The sequence below is a fragment of the Oncorhynchus clarkii genome, chromosome 12 (assembly GCF_045791955.1).
Source record: "Oncorhynchus clarkii lewisi isolate Uvic-CL-2024 chromosome 12, UVic_Ocla_1.0, whole genome shotgun sequence".
Lineage (NCBI taxonomy): Eukaryota > Metazoa > Chordata > Actinopteri > Salmoniformes > Salmonidae > Oncorhynchus > Oncorhynchus clarkii.
Window position 1 is genome coordinate 20,675,997 of NC_092158.1, and position 18,022 is coordinate 20,694,018.

The window sequence follows — 18,022 nt, forward strand, 5'->3', positions numbered from 1 at the left end:
GGACAGGATTGAGATCTTGGCTTTGACTCAGCCATTCTATAACCCTCCATTGCTTATTGTTTGAGCCATTCTGTTGTATCTTAGCTTGTGTGTTTTGGATCATTGTCCCGTTGCAAGATCCATGTTTAGTTCAGCTTTAGCTTTTTGACAGATGGCCTCACATTCTCCTCAAGAATTCTCTGATACAATATGGAATTCATGGCTGACTAAATGATGGTAAGTTGGCCAGGCCCTCAGACAGCCCCAAACCATAATGCCACCGCCTCCATGCTTTATGGTACTTCTGTTCAAAGGCAGTGTTTTGTATTTGCCAAAGATGTTGTCTGGCATTGCAGCCGAACAACTCCACCTTTGACTCATCTGTCCAGAGCACATTGTTCCAGTAGTTTTGGTCCTGTCTTGATATTATTTTTCTTCCTTCCTGACTGCCCATGTAGGCCAACTTTGTGCAGTCTCTTTCTGACAGTAGACTCATGTACTTCGATATTGATTGTGGGCATGAGAGGCCTGTCATAGGCAGAATGCAGATGTTACCTTAGGGTTCTTAGAGACTTCTATGAGCATCTTTCAGTCAGCTCTTGGGCTGAATTTGGTAGAATGACCTGGCCTAGGTAGATTGCCAGTGGTCTTGAATTTTCTTCATTTGTAGATGATCTGTTGGACAGTGGAACAATGTACTTTGAATTGCTTGGAAATGGATTTGTAACCTCTCACGGGCATCAACAATCTTTATTCTGAGGGCCTCTGAGGTCTTTTGATCTTTGCATGATGTGTTATCACACACCCATATGGTTATGACCAAACCAGACCAATTTTATAATCTTTATGGAAGGCTGGACCCTCCCAAGGTACTCTCCAATGATTTCATAATAATTTGCACCTGTTTTGATGCACCTGCTCCTGGTTTTAGCCATTTTAGGTGATGGTAAAAGGTAGGGGTGTACACTTTTTTCTGCATAAGGAAATTGCATTTTTGTTTATTTTAATTGCATAACATTTTCAAAGTAAATTTTTTTTGTGTGATTTGTTAAATTGGGTTACCTTTATCAATGAATGTGGTTGGAATTTTGCTAAAATATCCGTGTCCAAATATGTAAAAAAAAAATATATATTATATATATATATATATAAATAAATAATACTTTCCAAAGAATGTACTTACTTTTTCACAAGACTATATTGGAAACGATGTATGTATTGGAATTATCATTATGCTAACGTTACTTAGTTTATTTTATTAACTAGCAACAACTACTTACATTGGTTTTACTCGTTGCATACTCACAAGTGACCTCGACCTCTCCAAAACATTTACTGTAGTTGTGTGGATGTTATCAGTGTACAGTAGAAATCCTAGCAAAGGGTAGCAATGCAGAAAGCGGCGGAAGTAACTGTTACTGGCTATGGTTGCTGCTGCTAGTTGGTTTGGCGCCGGTGGAGGGAGTTATTCCTGCAGCAGTTCTTCCGGTCGGCATTTTGTTCTGCGAGAGAAGGGGGATAGTCTGAGTGGATCCCTTTTATCACCGCGTCAATAGCGTTCCTGTTTTTCACATTGGATTGTTTTCCGAAACCAGTCGGAATTTGCACTCACTTTCTGCTGGGGTAGGGAAACCGGTGCAAGTACCGGTTATGGGAACGTTTGCCCCCTTTAAGCATAGATGTTTGCAGTGAGAAGGAAGACGAACGAACCCTCCCGACCCGGATTATTGTTGTTATATTATTACTGGTACTCGGAGGAGCTGTTAGAGCGATAGAACGGAGAGGGAGCTAGAGACACGGTTCGAACCACTTTGCAACCATTTCTTTTTATCAACACATCCAGAGGTAAATATGATTGTATAAAATAGATTTAGGAGCACCATCACAAAACAATTCCGATCGGCTACACGGGTGTTGTTAATATTCAGTGAACCAGGTTAGATGCTATGGAATGCACCGATAGGTCATTTCTCCCTTTATTTTGCTTATTGCCTTGTATCCGCTCATAGGCGTCGGGTCGGGGTTACGCTTCCTCAGGCAAGTCCGAGGTTCAGTTAGCAAGCTAATAGGCCGACGTAGGCCATTGAGACGGTGAAAATAAAATCCTTATCTGCACGAATAATCATGATAACAAACCAAAAGGGATGGCCTTACCGTGGCTAAGGAACGACTGTGTGGGCGAGTCAAAGCAAGCATGGTTTTGGTTGCAGTCTCGGTAGTTAGCTAACGTTAGCTAGCCACAGCTAACTTTTGTTAGCTATCTAGCGAGGTTTTGAATATTATAGCTAGCTAGGTGCGTAACCCAACGAGGTAGTTGTTAGCTATTTAGACAAAACTAACAAATGCAACTACACGATTTTCTCATTAGTTTAATGTTTGCTGACGTTTATGGTGGAGCCAGATGTGCTGAGAAATAGGCGTTTAGCTAGTTATCTAGTGACTAATGCTACACACTAGCTAGTGCTAGGAGATTTTTGCAAAGATGGCAACTAAACTGGTTGAAACGTTTGCCTAACAAGACGGGCAAGCTTCCTTTTCAGTTTAGAGGCTACCAAATTGTACACATTAAGCATCATTTACGTTCACTTATACAATTATAGATGCAGCTTTATTTACCAAGTTATCTAGTTACAATTTATCAAATGGAATCATCACATACACCACAGATATTTAACATGTCTTGTCTCGTTGATAACATGTTAAATATACCTATAGCCATTCCCTCTGCACTGGATTGGTTACTTCAAACAAAGTTGATTAATTTGTTTCCATGGAAATTAGCAACATATCAATGTAGATATTAATCTAACTTAATAAAGAATATACATATAGGTACATTGCTTGCAAATCTTGAACGGGAAAAAGGATCTTCAGGAAAAAGGATGTGCAACACTGGGTTCTTGTAAACACTAAGTTCGATAGTAGATGATAAGAAAGTTGCTGAAATACGTTGGACCCTAATTGGTTTTGGGCTGTGCAATTAGTAACCTACTGGCTACTGTATCCGATTAACGTTACTGTGTTGCCAGAGAGGGAGAGAGACAGACAGATGTGCTGCTATGTTGTCAACCCGAGCAGCAGAGTGTAAAATCAAGAGTCTGTCTGTAATCATGAATCCTGCTTGCCGTCAAACGGTTCTCAACCATCTGGGTGATCAAAGGCATGTCATATTGATCATGGCATCCAGGTATAGCTAACTATAACTATGTACCTAGCTGATGTTACTCAAGGAGTGAGTCTCAGTTGCTAACAATGGTTAGCCTCCTGGCTAGCAAATTATGCTTAGAAGGCCCTCACTGGATCAATCCCAATACCCCCCTTAGCCCTCCCCCTCGTTTGAGTGCCCCTTGTTAGGGGAGTGTCCCTCAAATAGAGCAACTAGTGGTAGGGAGAGATAAATAACCCTATGGCATGAGACATCACTCACCAACAGCAGAAGCCTACCACGCAGTTCATTGACGAGAAGCTTTGTGTTTTTCACAATGCCTGTACTGGCGGCAGTAATAGCTTAATTTATATTTCTCATGCAGCAAATACGTACTTAACATATGAGAACTGCAAAACAACAATGTGCCCATAATGTACCCATGCTCTGGTTCAATGTGGAATAGTACTGAAGCAGCAGGATTTAGGATTAAGGACACTTTATTGGTCACACAAGGTCCAACCAAAATGTTAGCTCTGCTTTTATCACAACCCCTCCAAAAGGCACACGTGCATACATATACTGTTTTTTTTTGTAGTAGTGCGGGGGGCTGCCATATTGGGCGCTTGTTCTTATGGGGGTTAAGTGCCTTGCACAAGGGCACAACAGCAGACAATGGTATCTTGGATTTGATACCAGCTACTCTCTGGTTACCAGCTCACTTCCCACCAATTCTTCCAGTTAGACCCGGGATTCGAACTGGCAACCCTCCAATTGCTGGCACACCTCTCTAACCTTTAGGCTACCTAACGCTCCTTTCCATAATAGCAGGTTGACATATAACGGTCAAATTTCCTTCACGCAGTCATTTTCTGCAATTTCTTGGCAATTAATGTTGAGTTAATTAGCTATGTTACTTCAGCTGCAATTGCATGACAAATAACTTAAATCTAACGTTACTACTACAATAAAGAACAATGACCCTTCAGATTTTTTATTTTTATGAACCGTTTATTAAATTTGCAGTAAAGTTCAATGCTTATCCACTGGTTTTCACAAGATTTCAGGTTGGTTTGCTCAGTCCCTAAAGCATTAATCAACACGAATTACAATTCATACAAATGGCAAATGCCCATATAGCAAGCTAAATGTATAACTAGCTGGCTAATGTTAGTTGGTCAGATATCTTTTGAAATGGAAATGTACTTTTATTTTTTTACTTAACACTTAACAAGTAAGCATTTCACTCTAGTAACGAATCCATCAGAACTAACTAATCTGCTCCGGGGCATGCTAACTCCACTTACCCTGAATGAAATGACTGAGCCACGAGTTGAGGACCAATGAAATCAGATCCCTCTTGTGTCATCATCCTGTTAATTTGAGGAGGAAAACTGATTAAATATTTAATTAATCAAGCGTTTTTGTGTGTGCAAAAATTTTAATGTTAAAATATAGGAATTTTGGAATGACAATGCATTTTAAACTTCACGCACAGTAACACTTGTATGACGTAATACAATTATTTTATCGATAGGAGTGGGGAAAAAGGTGGTTGTGCATTGATAAGCACACCAAAGTTGGAATAAGTAATAAAATGAAGACGGCACTTCTAAAAGCTTATTTCACACCATAGCCTGCTGAATTTGCAAGATAACTTTTCTTTCATTTTGATTTCGGAAACAAATTAAAATGTGACACTGACTCGCCTTTGATGTTTCACCATTGTCTCAATGGAGAGTTCAGGGTTTGACAAGCCATGTGCCACATGCACGCACAGTTACAGGCATATATCCACCATCGTAGTACGGTTGAAGCCTGAGCTGGAATGTGAAGCTAACTGAAGCTGGTTAGCTTTGGAAAACCCTGAGTAGATCTAGCTTGCCTTGTCATACCAGAGGGGTATCGTACATCAACCCATACTTTGGTTTAGTTTACCTGGCCACTGTTTCAAGTGCTAACTTTAGCATTTATGTCACAAATCAAATGCAAGTCTATATTAAAATGTTCACTCTTCATGTCCAAATCATCTTAAAGTATCTAAAAATTGATTGTGGAATGCAATGAATTGCAAAAATGCTAACCTAGGTACCATTGACTTGAATTGGATTTGTGCCACAAAAGCATTTAAAAAACTGGCCAAGTAAACAACCAACCCGGGGGAGTCACCTAATAGCAAGAACTGTACCATTTAGTGATCAGATACTCGTTGTTGCAGTGGGGGGTCTGTGGATGACTTTTGACCACATCTTTGGATTCCTTGTGTCTTGCTCATTGTTTAAAAAAGTTTGGTAATGCTTCCGGAATGCTTATCTGTTTCAAACAGAAACAATTTCAGAACAATCTGAGATGGTGGGTGTCATTGCATGCTGAAATTAAATGGAACGACCCAGCAACTCTCCAGGGTTGGGTCACAGAGTTCAATGGAGTTTTGGGAATCGCTTAATAGAAAGCCGATTCGCTTGGAGGACCAAATAGTGGGCTGAAAGGGCACTACACCTCACTGAAAGTTGAATTGGAATACCACTACGGCACGCAGGATCATGCTAAAGGGGGGTATTGAGATTGAGCCACTATCTCATGTTAGGCATGAAAGAAATACCAAATAGTTCTGTAGCTAGTGCTAGTTGGCTAATAAAGGTTGCGTGCACATGTTAGCTAAATTAACAACCTCATTATTAACCATGTTTATTGAGTAGCGTATGCAAATGATGGCAACGTTCACCCGTCTGTTACGCTGCCACGTATTTACAGGGAAGGGGACTAGTTTGACTTGACGTTGCTAGTTAAATAGCCAGTGTAGCTACTTTTTCAATGTTATTTAATTCAGCTAGTACATTAGCTTCTTCTTGCATAACTAAGCTAAATGGCCCATTATCTGTGGAAAATGTCGTGGCTATCCCATATGACTGAATTTACTGTGTTGGATTGTCATTGACCAACACATTTTAGCCTACACATACAAGCTGCAGGTCTGCTATATTAATGGAAAATGTACTTGTATTAACATATCTATCAAAGTACAATGGCAATGCCTGAATGTTACTGCTTGAATGATGGTTATTGACCGGAAAGAAACACCTTAAAGTAATAGTATAGCTATAGTAGCTAACTGCAAATGCAGTTAGGGAGCAATTCAAGGAAAGTGTTTTCAAGAAGACCCTGCTGCTCCAGAGGAATTGCCTTCTTTCTTTCAACCAGATAATCCTTTGTGCTGCTTGCTTGCCCACCCTCTTACCCAACCAGCACAGCCCCAGAGTGACCATAAGCATTTGGGTCCAGAAAGGGGTGGCAGTTTTCATTTAAGCACGCATGGGTGCACACCTCTTTCTAGGATTGTCAAGGAACTACCCCAGTAACCACTGATAACGGAGCTGTACCATGTCACGTCATCTAGGCCTATTGCTATGTGTTGCCGATCCTTGTCTCTACTGTCAATCGCGTGTTGATCATGCTATAGTGGGATAATTACTCCTCTGGTTGTCTTCTCCTCTGAAAGTGGCTTCAAGGAAAATAGTAGTGAATGATAATGAGGTGTTCAGTCCAAATGCAAAAGGTTTAGGAAAATTATTTAAATGCACTGCAGTTCAGTCCTGATGAAAAAAGCATACATCTGCATGCATTTTGAATGGGTTGCTTTGATGACACCCCTGAAACTTTTCAGGGCAAGCACCACCCACCAGTACTATGCACATGCATGTCTGCAAAAGTGTTGTACTAATAGTGTGTGCTCTGCCATTCATCGACCACTTTCCCCATGTGTACAACAAGTAGTCTTTTTTACTCAGTTTCACTACTCTTTACTCTGTGAAATCCCCTCAGCCCTGGCTGAATTATAGTGTCTAATTAATGTAAACGGTTCATCTCTGTCTACTGATGATTCTTGCTCCTCTTGATTCTGTTTTTGCCAAGGCTTTGGTTTAAAGGGATAGTTCTGGATTTTGGCAATGAAGTCCATGATCTACTTTCTCTGAGTCCGACAACCTCGTGGATACCATTTATATGTGTCTGTGTCCAGAATGAAGGAAGTTAAGAGGTAGTTTAGTGTGCCAATGCTAACTATCCCTTTAACATGCTCTAGCACCTCTGAGGACAGTGTTGCATATTGAGGAGCGTTGTGTGATATTGTGAATAGGGCATTGCCGGTGGCTGTTCTAATGCAGTCCTCTCTGTTCTGCAGTGATCGGGAGATGTGAGGAACAGTTGGAGGGCGACGACATTGAGCAACCTGTGCATCGACACGACCCCCACACCCCTATCTTCAGCATGAATGGGGATATGCCTCATGTTCCCATCACTACTCTTGCTGGGATCGCTAGCCTTACTGACTGTAAGTATTACACTGCCATTCACACATTAACTGATATACAGTGCATTCGGAAAGTTAACTGATTTCCTTATATGAACTCAGTAAAATCTTGGAAATTGTTGCATGTTGTGTTTATTTTTGTTCAGTATATTATGAAAGGTACAGTGCATTCAAAGTATTCAGATTTTCAGTATTCCACATTTGGTTACATTACATCCTTCTCCTGAAATGGATTACATGTGTGTGTGTGTTCCCCATCAATCTACACACAATACCCGATAATGACAAAGCAAAAACAGTTCTTCAGAAATCTTTGCAAATGTATAGATAATAAACTGAAATATCACATTTACATAAGTATTCAGACCCTTTACTCAGTACTTTGTTGTAGCACCTTTGGTAGCGTTTACAGCCTTGAGTCTTTTTGGGTATGACGCTACATGCTTGGCACACCTGTATTTGGGGAGTTTCTCCCATTCTTCTTTGCAGATCCTCTCAAGCTCTGTCAAGTTGGATGGGGAGCGTCGCTGCACAGCTATTTTCAGGTCACCCCAGAGATGTTTGATTGGGTTCAAGTCTGGGCTCTGGCTGGGCCACTCAAGGACATTCAGAGACTTGTCCCGAAACCACTCCTGTGTTGTCTTGGCTGTGTGCTTAAGGTTGGTTTCCTGTTGTAAAGTGAACCTTCTTTCCCAGTCTGAGGTCGGGAGCACTCTGGAGCAGGTTTTCATCAAGGATCTCTCTGTACTTTTCTCCGTTCATCTTTCCCTCGACCTTGACTAGTCTCCCAGTCCCTGCCGCTGAAAAACTTCCCCACAGCATGATGCTGCCACCACCATACTTCACTGTAGGGATGGTGCCAGGTTTCCTCCAGACGTGACGATTGGTATTCAGGACAACGTTTTTCATGGTCTGAGAGTCCTTGAGGTGCCTTTTGGCAAACTCCAAGTGGGGTGTCATGTGCCTTTTACTGAGGAGTGACTTCCGTCTTGCCACTCTACCATAACGCCCTGATTGGTGGAGTGCTGCAAAGATGGTGGTCCTTATGGAAGGTTCTCCCATCTCCACAGAGGAACCCTGGAGCTCTGTCAGAGTGACCATCAGGTTCTTGATCACCTCCCTGACCAAGGCCCTTCTCCCCCGATTGCGCAGTTTGGCCGGGTGGCCAGCTCTGGGAAGAGTCTTGGTGGTTCCAAACTTTTTCCATTTAAGAATGATGGAGGCCACTGTATTCTTGGGGATTATTTTCAATGCTGCAGACATTTTTTGGTAACCTTTCTCAGATCTGTGCCTCGACACAATCCTGTCTCGGAGCTCTACGGACAATTCCTTCAACCTCATGGCTTGTTTTTTTCAATGATATGCACTGTCAACTGTGGGACCTTATAGACTGGTGTGTGCCTTTCCAAATGATGTCCAATCAATTGAATTGGAAACATCTCTCAGATGATCAATGGAACCAGGATTTACCTGAGCTCAATTTCGAGTCTCATATTTGCAAACATTGCTAAACCTGTTTTCGCTTTGTCATTATGGGTTATTTTGTGTAGATTGATGAGGGGGAAAAAATATTTAATACATTTTAGAATAAGGCTGCAACGTAACAACATTTGGAAAAGGGGAATGAACGGGTCTGAATATTTTCCAAATCAATGCAGCTAAATTTTTAACAAAGGCTCTACTTACGGGTACCTCGAAAGCAAGTGAAAAGATGTTAGCAGGGCCAGGCTATTTTTTAGGACTGCGTCTACTGACATTTAGACCAGCTGCAAGCTTTGATGGTACATTGGTAAAGTACATTGGCCATGGTATCAGACTATACCACGGGCATGACAAAATATTTATTTTTACTGCTCTAATTACGTTCGTATCTAGTTTATAATAGCAATAAGGCTCCTCTGGGGTTTGTGACATATGGGCAATATACCATGGCTACGGGCTGTGTCCAGACTCTCAGCTTGCGTCATGCCTAAGAACAGCTCTTAGCTGTGGTATATTGGCCATATACCACATCTCAGGCCTTATTGTATAGCATGGCTTACACTACTTCAAAGGTAAAAACTAAGACATATTTATCTACAACCTTATGAGGCTAAACATAGTCAGGTTTCATCTATTGACAGCATGGGAGTCAATTCAACCATTCTAAGAATATTTATAATGTCAGAATTACACGGACAATGATGAATAGCTGGGAATCCCAGTTTTCCAACAGTCAGATTTTTCTTATCTACCAATATTGAGCATTTGAGAGGAGGTTTTACAAATGTATTTATCAATGGTTAATTAACGCATCCATTCACAAAAAGTTTTTTTTTAGGACATCTGACATGACAATGACATTAATAGATGCTAAACGGTAGGCTGTCATTGTAAATAAGAATTTGTTCTTAACTGACTTGTCTTGTTAAATAAAGAATAATGGTTAAATAGGCCTACCAAGAAAACTAGTCAGGCTAAATGATATGTTTTGCGTTGGCTATCTATTGTAGTTAGTCTGTCTATCATTATTTTATAGGCTAGGCTACCTGTTTCTACAGTGTCTCTCTTTCTCCTAGGCCTGGGCACGAACGCAGATTCACGACTTTTCTGGGGTTTTCATGATCGTACGAACTCTGTTTGCGGAACAAAAATAAGCTAGAACTGGGAAAAAAACTCCTTACTGTCACAGAATATCAATATATGGACTCGCGGCTTTGCTTTTTGTGATCTTTTTATTTTTTTACTTGTCCATTCGAACAATTTAAAATTAAATATTTTTTGTCTGACTTTTTAATTTTTTTTTTACTTGTCCCGCCCTGTTTAGTTTGCAAAGTTATAGTATATACAAAGCTGTTTTCCAAATGCATACAATCCTCTAAAAAAAGTCAGGACCATTTTGCTTGCTTTATGGTCAGTTCTGCCAGCCGCAAAGTTCATTTCTTGGTATTTAGATAATTAATTTACCAAGTTGGCAAGATTGAATTTAGCTTGTTTTTATTGCTCTTTTGTTTCCTGTTGTAATAAAACATGAATGTTCTCTACATGAATATTGCGGTCTTGATATTTAGGACACACTATTATTGATGGTACTTTTCAATAGCCTTTGCTTTAGAGTGACATGGGTAGTGTAATGTGATGTATAGTGCCGATAGATAGTATCCACCTGTGCACATTTTGTTGCCTTAGTGCTTGGACTTTCAATGCAATAAATTACACCGTGGCTAAGTGTCAAAGTCTGGATGGCAATTTCTCTTGACTACAATTCCAGGCAAATGTTCTGTGCTAGTTATCCAATCGCTTAGGTAGCTTGAATACAAATATGATCTCTGACAAAGAGCCATGAGGCTGAAACATTGGCACAAAATAAACAAGTGACTTTGCATGTACTGTGTGTGAGAACATCTTTTCTTTTAATTATTCTTTGATGTTTCCTATCCACCTGCTAAGCAATCCCAATAAGTGCATTTCAGTTTTACAGGGGTTGCATTAGAGTTCAGAAATCTGCATTTTCAAAAGGCTGACCCCCCTAAAAATATATATAAAATGCCCATTTGTGAATTCTCATCCGTGTGAAGTGCAACTGAATCACAAAAATTATAAATAAATTCTAATAAGCATTTTAGATCTGCGTTTACAAAAAGCAGCAATATAAGTGTTTAGGTGTTTTTATAAAAAAAAACATGCATGGAAAAACTTAGAATTCTGCATTAACGCAACCCCTGCTTGTAGGTTATTGTTCTGCCAAAAGGTGCATTTCTCTCCAGGTGTTAGGTCTTTAGCAGACGGAAGCAAGATTTCCTCTATTGTTCATGCTTAAAACCTATGGATTGTTTTATGCAGTGATGTGTAGTGTTGGATTTACCCCTAACCTAATACTTTAACCTAAACAATATTGGGGAGTAGCTGGGATGTTGATCCATCCATGCACTATTTTTCCCATCTCAGGTGTTTTATTAGTCACCCAGACAACTATCAGGCTAAAGCGCATATCAGAGTCCAAAATTCGCCACATTCAAATCAATAGGAGCTGCGTACGTGGAGCGGCATTGGTTGGGAAATTTAGGGGGGTGCGCGACGGGGCTGTACACGGATGGTGGTCTCCAAGCTGCGTAGCTATATCACAATGTGGGGCTGTACCATCTTAGCTGCTCTTCCTCTTTGCAGTGTTAAACCAGCTGCCCCTGCCATCCCCTCTCCCCGCCACCACCACTAAGAGTCTGCTGTTCAATGGGAGGATTGCGGAGGAGGTCAACTGTCTGCTGGCCTGCCGGGATGAGAACCTGGTGTCCCAGCTGGCTCATAGCCTCAACCAGGTTTCCACAGAGCACATGTGAGTACCCTCATCACCGCACGCCTTTCAATGCTAGGGGTCACAACCGCTGATAAGAGTGTGAGCTGTTGTCTCTTATTATGAGCCACAGTTGCATTAGTTGATTCCCCCCTCCCATTGCAGAGAGCTGAAGGATAACCTGGGCAGTGATGACCCGGAGGGAGACGTGCCTGTGCTGCTGCAGACAGTGCTGTCTAGGAACCCCAACATCTTCAGGGAGAAAAGTAAGTTAGCCCAGTACTGGGTTCAGGATGGTAAGGAGAGAGTGCCTCTGACTCTGCATTGGAGCACAGTGTATGGCCTAACACAGCGCTGACTGTGTCTCTGCCTCTTAGGGCCTTGATTTGTTGTCCTCAGTAACATTTTCTGGGTCTAATGTGTTTTGTGAGTCAAAACTGCTTCTGGAGGCGTTGCAAGGCAAGCTTTGCTGTCTTTATCATTATCATAGAGTTGGTGCCGTACTTGTAGCTTGAAGAGAGTTTGTAGTGGATTTAGTTGGCATCTTGATTGCCTTGAGTATACTTGATAGACATTTAATTGCTTTGTGAAATATAGCACTGTTGGGCAGTAGGGTTGGACGATGTCAACCTTTAACCTATCGTGATTATGTACTCATAAAGCATTGTGATATACGGTGGTATGGCCCCTTATTGGCCAACCAAAATGTATATAAAATATACATCTGCTAAAACCACCATTGGGCTAATAGCACGAAATCGGATGGTACCATTTAGGGCTGGGAATTGCCAGGGACCTCACTATACGATTTTGTCATGATACTTAGGTGCCGATATGTATTGCAAATGTCACGATTCTAAACTCAGCAAAAAAAGAAACATCCCTTTTTCAGGACCCTGTCTTTCAAAGATAATTTGTAAAAATCCAAATAACTTCATAGATCTTCATTGTAAAGGGTTTAAACACTGCTTCCCATGCTTGTTCAATGAACCATAAACAATTAATGAACATGCACCTGTGGAACGGTTGTTAAAGACACTAACAGTTCACAGACAGTAGGCAATTAAGGTCACAGTTATGAAAGCTTAGGACACTAAAGAGGCCTTTCTACTGACTCTGAAAAACACCAAAAGCCCAGGATCCCTGCTCATCTGCGTGAATGTGCTTTAGGCATGCTGCAAGGAGGCATGAGGACTCCAGATGTGGTCAGGGCAAGAAATTGCAATGTCTGTACAGTGAGACGCCTAAGACAGCGCTACAGGGAGGCAGGAAGACAGCTGATCGTCCTCGCAGTGGCAGACCACATGTAACAACACCTGCACAGGATCGGTACATCCGAACATCACACCTGCGGGACAGGTACAGGATGGCAACAACAACTACCCGAGTTACACTAGGAATGCACAATCCATCCATCAGTGCTCAGACTGTCCGCAATAGGCTGAGAGGGGCTGGAAGGGGGATTGTAGCCTTACCAGACATCACTGACAACAACGTCACCTATGGACACAAACCCACCATTGCTGGACCAGACAGGACTGGCAAAAAGTTCTCTCACTGATGAGTCGTGGTTTTGTCTCACCGGGAGTGGTGGTCGGATTCACGTTTATCGTCGACGGAATGAGCGTTACACCAAGGCCTGTACTCTGGAGTGGGGTTGATTTGGAGGTGGAGGGTCCATCATGGTCTGGGGCGGTGTGTCACAACATCATCACCGCTGTGCGTTACAGGGAAGACATCCTCTTCCCTCATGTGGTATCCTTCCTGCAGGCTCATCCTGACATGACCCTCCAGCATGACAATGCCACCAGCCAATACTGCTCATTCTGTGAGTGATTCCCTACAAGGCAGGAATGTCAGTGTTCTGCCATGACTAGCGAAGAGCCTGGATCTCAATCCCATTGAGCACATCTGGGACCTGCTGGATCGGAGGATGAGGGCTAGGGCCATTCCCCCCAGAAATGTCTGGGAACTTGCAGGTGCCTTGGTGGAAGAGTGGGGTAACATCTCACAGCAAGGACAGGCAAATCTGGTGCAGTCCACGAGGAGGGATGCACTGCAGTGCTTAATGCAGCTGGTGGCCACACCAGATACTGACTTACTTTTGATTTGGACCCCCCCCCCCCCTTTGTTCAGGGACACATTATTCAATTTCTGTTCGTCACATGTCTGTGGAACTTGTTTAGTTTATGTTTCAGTTGTTGAATCTTATGTTCATACAAATATTTACACATGTTAAGTTTGCTGAAAATAAAGCAGTTGACAGTGAAAGGACGTTTACTTTTTTGCTGAGTTTATATGTATTGCGGTTTTATAGTAATTTGATGTTCCAAACATTGCTAACGATATGTCTGCTGCAGAGAGACGAGAGAGCATGAGAAAATTAGTTTTGATCAATCATTGAATTGAAAGTCCTGAAAACATGTTGGCTTACTATTTAGAAAGAAGATGGAGAAAAATACTGGAGTTTCAGTGCAGGTACAGCCAACTAGCACTAGCTAATGTTAAAGTAAAACTATTTATATATATAATATATACTTTCAGTATCAATATATATATATTTTTTTACCTCTATCACTACAACAACTGGAAGAATCATGATGAAAGATAATGTTGTTGAAAGCCTAGGCAGAGCCACATGATGGAGCAAAGTAACAGTCAACAAACAGTACAGTAGTGAGTTAGGTTTTATATCTACCGTCTTCAGATCTAGATAATGGCTTCATTTGCCTCATCCTCCTGTCTTAAGGGTGTGTAGCATAAATGTAATCACATTTAACATATGGATTTGCATTAGTATATTAATTAAAAGTCCCAATGCAAAGTTACACCTCACTTTTCATTTCTCGAGTTATGACATAAAACTGTTCAGAATTCCGAAGACATGTCGGAAAATGTCTTTCCGAGGTCTGGTGTAATACTGAGGACCCGACAAGCCACCCTATTCCCTATAACGTAAACTCCAACAGCAATAACTTCAAATGAAACCAATTTCAGCCAAGTTACCATCAAATACATGAATTTATTGTAACAAATCAATTTGCAAGTTTGCTAGCCAACTAACGTTAGTCCTAGTAGTCTGCTAACGTTAGCCCTACTAGCCTGCTAACGTTAGCTAGCCCTACTAGCCTGAGTCAGCCAATTGCTATCAACACCTAGTTTACAGCTACATTCAAGTAAACTAATGTTTTGTAAAAACATAACGTCATCTAACCAGTTATCAAAGATTATTAGCTGGCTAAGATAAGTGCATATAGCTATTTAGCTAACTAGCTATTAGCCTATCCAGCCACCAAGCCTGCTAACAACTGTAGACCAGATAGAACACAACTAACATAACACAAACTAAACGGCAGATCAAAAGCAAAGAGAGAGCAGAGACTTAGAGATTGATGTCTGGAGCCCAATCGAAGGTAAAACCATTAAAATAGTGCAGGCTGAGTTGGCTACCAAAGCGAGGAGAGGCTGGCGCTACACCGGGCCGAGGGAGAGTCAGTGAGGGAAATCATATAGCTATAATGAGAAAAATCCCAAGTAGATTTGATGTCAGACATCTAGTCCGCTAGCACTAAGCCAAGGTGGAAAATGTTACAAAACTTGCATAGCCTACTTCACAGAGAACATGTCAAAGTTGACAAAACAAAAAGAACAGACAAGGTACTACATACACAATTAGAGCAAGCAGCTATGATTTTCTTTCGTTTTGAGCCCAACCGTGCTAACAGGTTCCCACTAGATAACACAGCCACAAAGTCTGAAACGCATGAGGATGCTAACGTTGGCTAGCTTGAGCTAGCAAATGAACTAACATATGACGTTGAGAAATAGCACTTTGTGGGTAGTTCAGAAGATATCCGGAAATAAGTTAAGAAATATATAATAACTCCAAAACATAACTATGTTTGTAGTTATATCAAATCCAATCAAATTGTATTTCTTACATGCGCTGATTACAACATGTGTAGATTTTTACCGTGAAATGCTTTCTTACAAGCCCTTAACCAACAATGCAGTTCAAGTAATAGAGTTAAGAAAATATTTACTAAATCAACTTTTATTGGTTAAAAAACACATATCTAGCAGATGTTATTGCGGGTGCAACGAAAAGCTTGTACCACTAAAGTAAAATAAAAATAACAATAACGAGTCTATATACAGGGGGTACCGGGTCAGTATGCGGGAGTACAGGTTAGTCGAGGTAATTTGTACATGTAGGTAGGGATAAAGTGACTATGCAGAGATAATAAACAGCGAGTAGCAGCTGTGTAAAAACAAAGGGGGGTCAATGTAAATAGTCCGGGTGGCCATTTGATTAACTGTTCAGCAGTCTTATGGCTTGGTGGTAGAAGCTGTTAAGGAGCCTTTTGGACCTAGACTTGGTGCTCCGGTACTGCTTGCAGTGCGGTAGCAGAGAGAACAGTCTATGACTTGGGTGACTGGAGTCTTTGTCAATTTTTTGGGCCTTCCTCTGATACCTCCTAGTATATAGGTCCTGGATGGCAGGAAGCCTGGCTGTACTGGGCCGTACACACTACCCTCTGTAGCGCCTTACGGTCTGATCCCGAGCAGTTGCCATACCAGGCGGTGATGCAACCAGTCAGGATGCTCATGATGGTTTAGTTGTAGAACTTTTTGAGGATCTGGGGACCCGTGCCAAATCTTTTCAGTCTCCTGAAAGGGAAAAGGTGTTGTCGTGCCCTCTTCACAACTTTCTTGGTGTGTTTGGACCATGATAGTTTGTTGGTGATGTGGACACCAAGGAACTTGAAACTCTCGACCCGCTCCACTATAGCGCCGACAATGTTAGTTGGGGCCTGTTCGGCCCTCCTTTACCTGTAGTCCACGATCAGCTCCTTTGTCTTTCTCACATTAAGGTAATCACATTATGACCACAACTAAGTTACCACGTCTTTGACCACACTGTGTGCTATTGTTTGTTCTACTTCTCATAAAGTTGTGATTGAAAATACCATAGGCCTATAGATTTGTCATTGTTCTTTTTGAAAGTGACAACTTTAGGACAACAGTACAGTTTTTGGGGAAATAGGCTAATGTTCATAACTTTTATTTGTCCTAAAGCTTTTATGATAGGCCTAGTCGGAGGCTGCTGAGGAGAGGACGGTTCATAATAATGGCCGGAATGGAGTACAATGGAATGGCATCAAACACATGAATACCACCGATTCCACTCCAGATATTACCACAAGCCCGTCCTCCCCAATTAAGGTGCCACCAACCTCCTGTGGTAGGAGGATAGGTTATCAGCCTAAGTTTTTAAACAGCTAGACACAAGATAGTTCAGTGTCCGTAAAAAATAAATGAATAGCCTAGCTTTACGCTATAGGCAAAGGCCCATGCACCCAACATTAGAGAGATAAACAATATTTTCTGATTGAACATTTTGTGCTGCTTTGTTGGAATTCTCTGCTCTGTCTACTAAACATGAAAGAGTAGGCTATATTCCTTGGCCAAGTCAAATCAAATGGTGATTGGGACAAAAAGGGAAATTAAGCTTTTAAAATAACAAGCCGGAGAACAGACTGTCCACTGCAAAAGGCCCATCATCATCTGACATTGGAGAGGTGAGAGCGAGAGAAAAAATAGGTTATTTCCATGTAAAAGGACCCATGAGCATGTGAAGTTAAAAGGAGCACGTCAAATGAAAGCTAATAGTGTATATTTTGGAAAATGAAGGCATAGATGCATGTTTTAACCTGCATGTTTCTCCATTTTAAAAATTAGGCTTAAGTAAAGGCTTTGATTTCTGGATAAACAGATGGAAAAGGGGTCTTAGAAAACATCTACCAGAAAATGTATTAAAAGGTATCACAAATGCTTTAAAACACAATGATGTTGACATAAAGACCCCTGCCAACTAATATCAACACATATTTAGTTTTGGAGAAATTGTTTACCATCTGTAAGTTTAACGCTGCAATATGTAACTTTTTGGGCGACCTGACCAAATTCATATATCTTTAAGGTATTTTCTCTCCCTGATGAGGATAGAGGACAATGAAGTAACAAGTAATGGTAGACCTATCAGTTACTGATATCAATTTTGTTGATGAATTATTAAGTGATTGGTAACGGACTTCCAAGTTTCAATCTGTATAGGAATTACTGCCACTGAATTGGCTACAATGGGAAATCACAATAGTCACTAATCACAGTTGGGTCATCTGCTACTGTCCTCCCTTCCGCTGGCATACTGTTATGTTCAGCTCAAAACTGTTTTCTTTCTTTCTGTTGTCTGGTGGTCAAACTAAATGTGTTAAAACAGTCTGAGTCTGGACAACCCCTCCCCCGCTCTCTCTAT

At 41.3% G+C, this 18,022-nt stretch overlaps 1 protein-coding gene across 2 annotated transcripts in view; it reads left to right on the forward strand.

Moving 5' to 3' along the window:
* The first annotated feature begins 1,339 nt into the window (after window positions 1–1,339).
* Window positions 1,340–18,022, forward strand: part of LOC139422864 (nipped-B-like protein B) — a 55,607-nt gene continuing 38,924 nt past the window's right edge. Inside the window, exons 1-4 of one of the 2 annotated variants that reach the window (XM_071174288.1) lie at window positions 1,340–1,824; window positions 7,305–7,454; window positions 11,580–11,745; window positions 11,869–11,969. In XM_071174288.1, the coding sequence (XP_071030389.1) occupies window positions 7,391–7,454; window positions 11,580–11,745; window positions 11,869–11,969 (331 nt within the window). In that variant the 5' untranslated portion in view covers window positions 1,340–1,824; window positions 7,305–7,390. The remainder of the gene's footprint in view (window positions 1,825–7,304; window positions 7,455–11,579; window positions 11,746–11,868; window positions 11,970–18,022) is intronic. The other variant, XM_071174289.1, reaches the window with a different exon arrangement.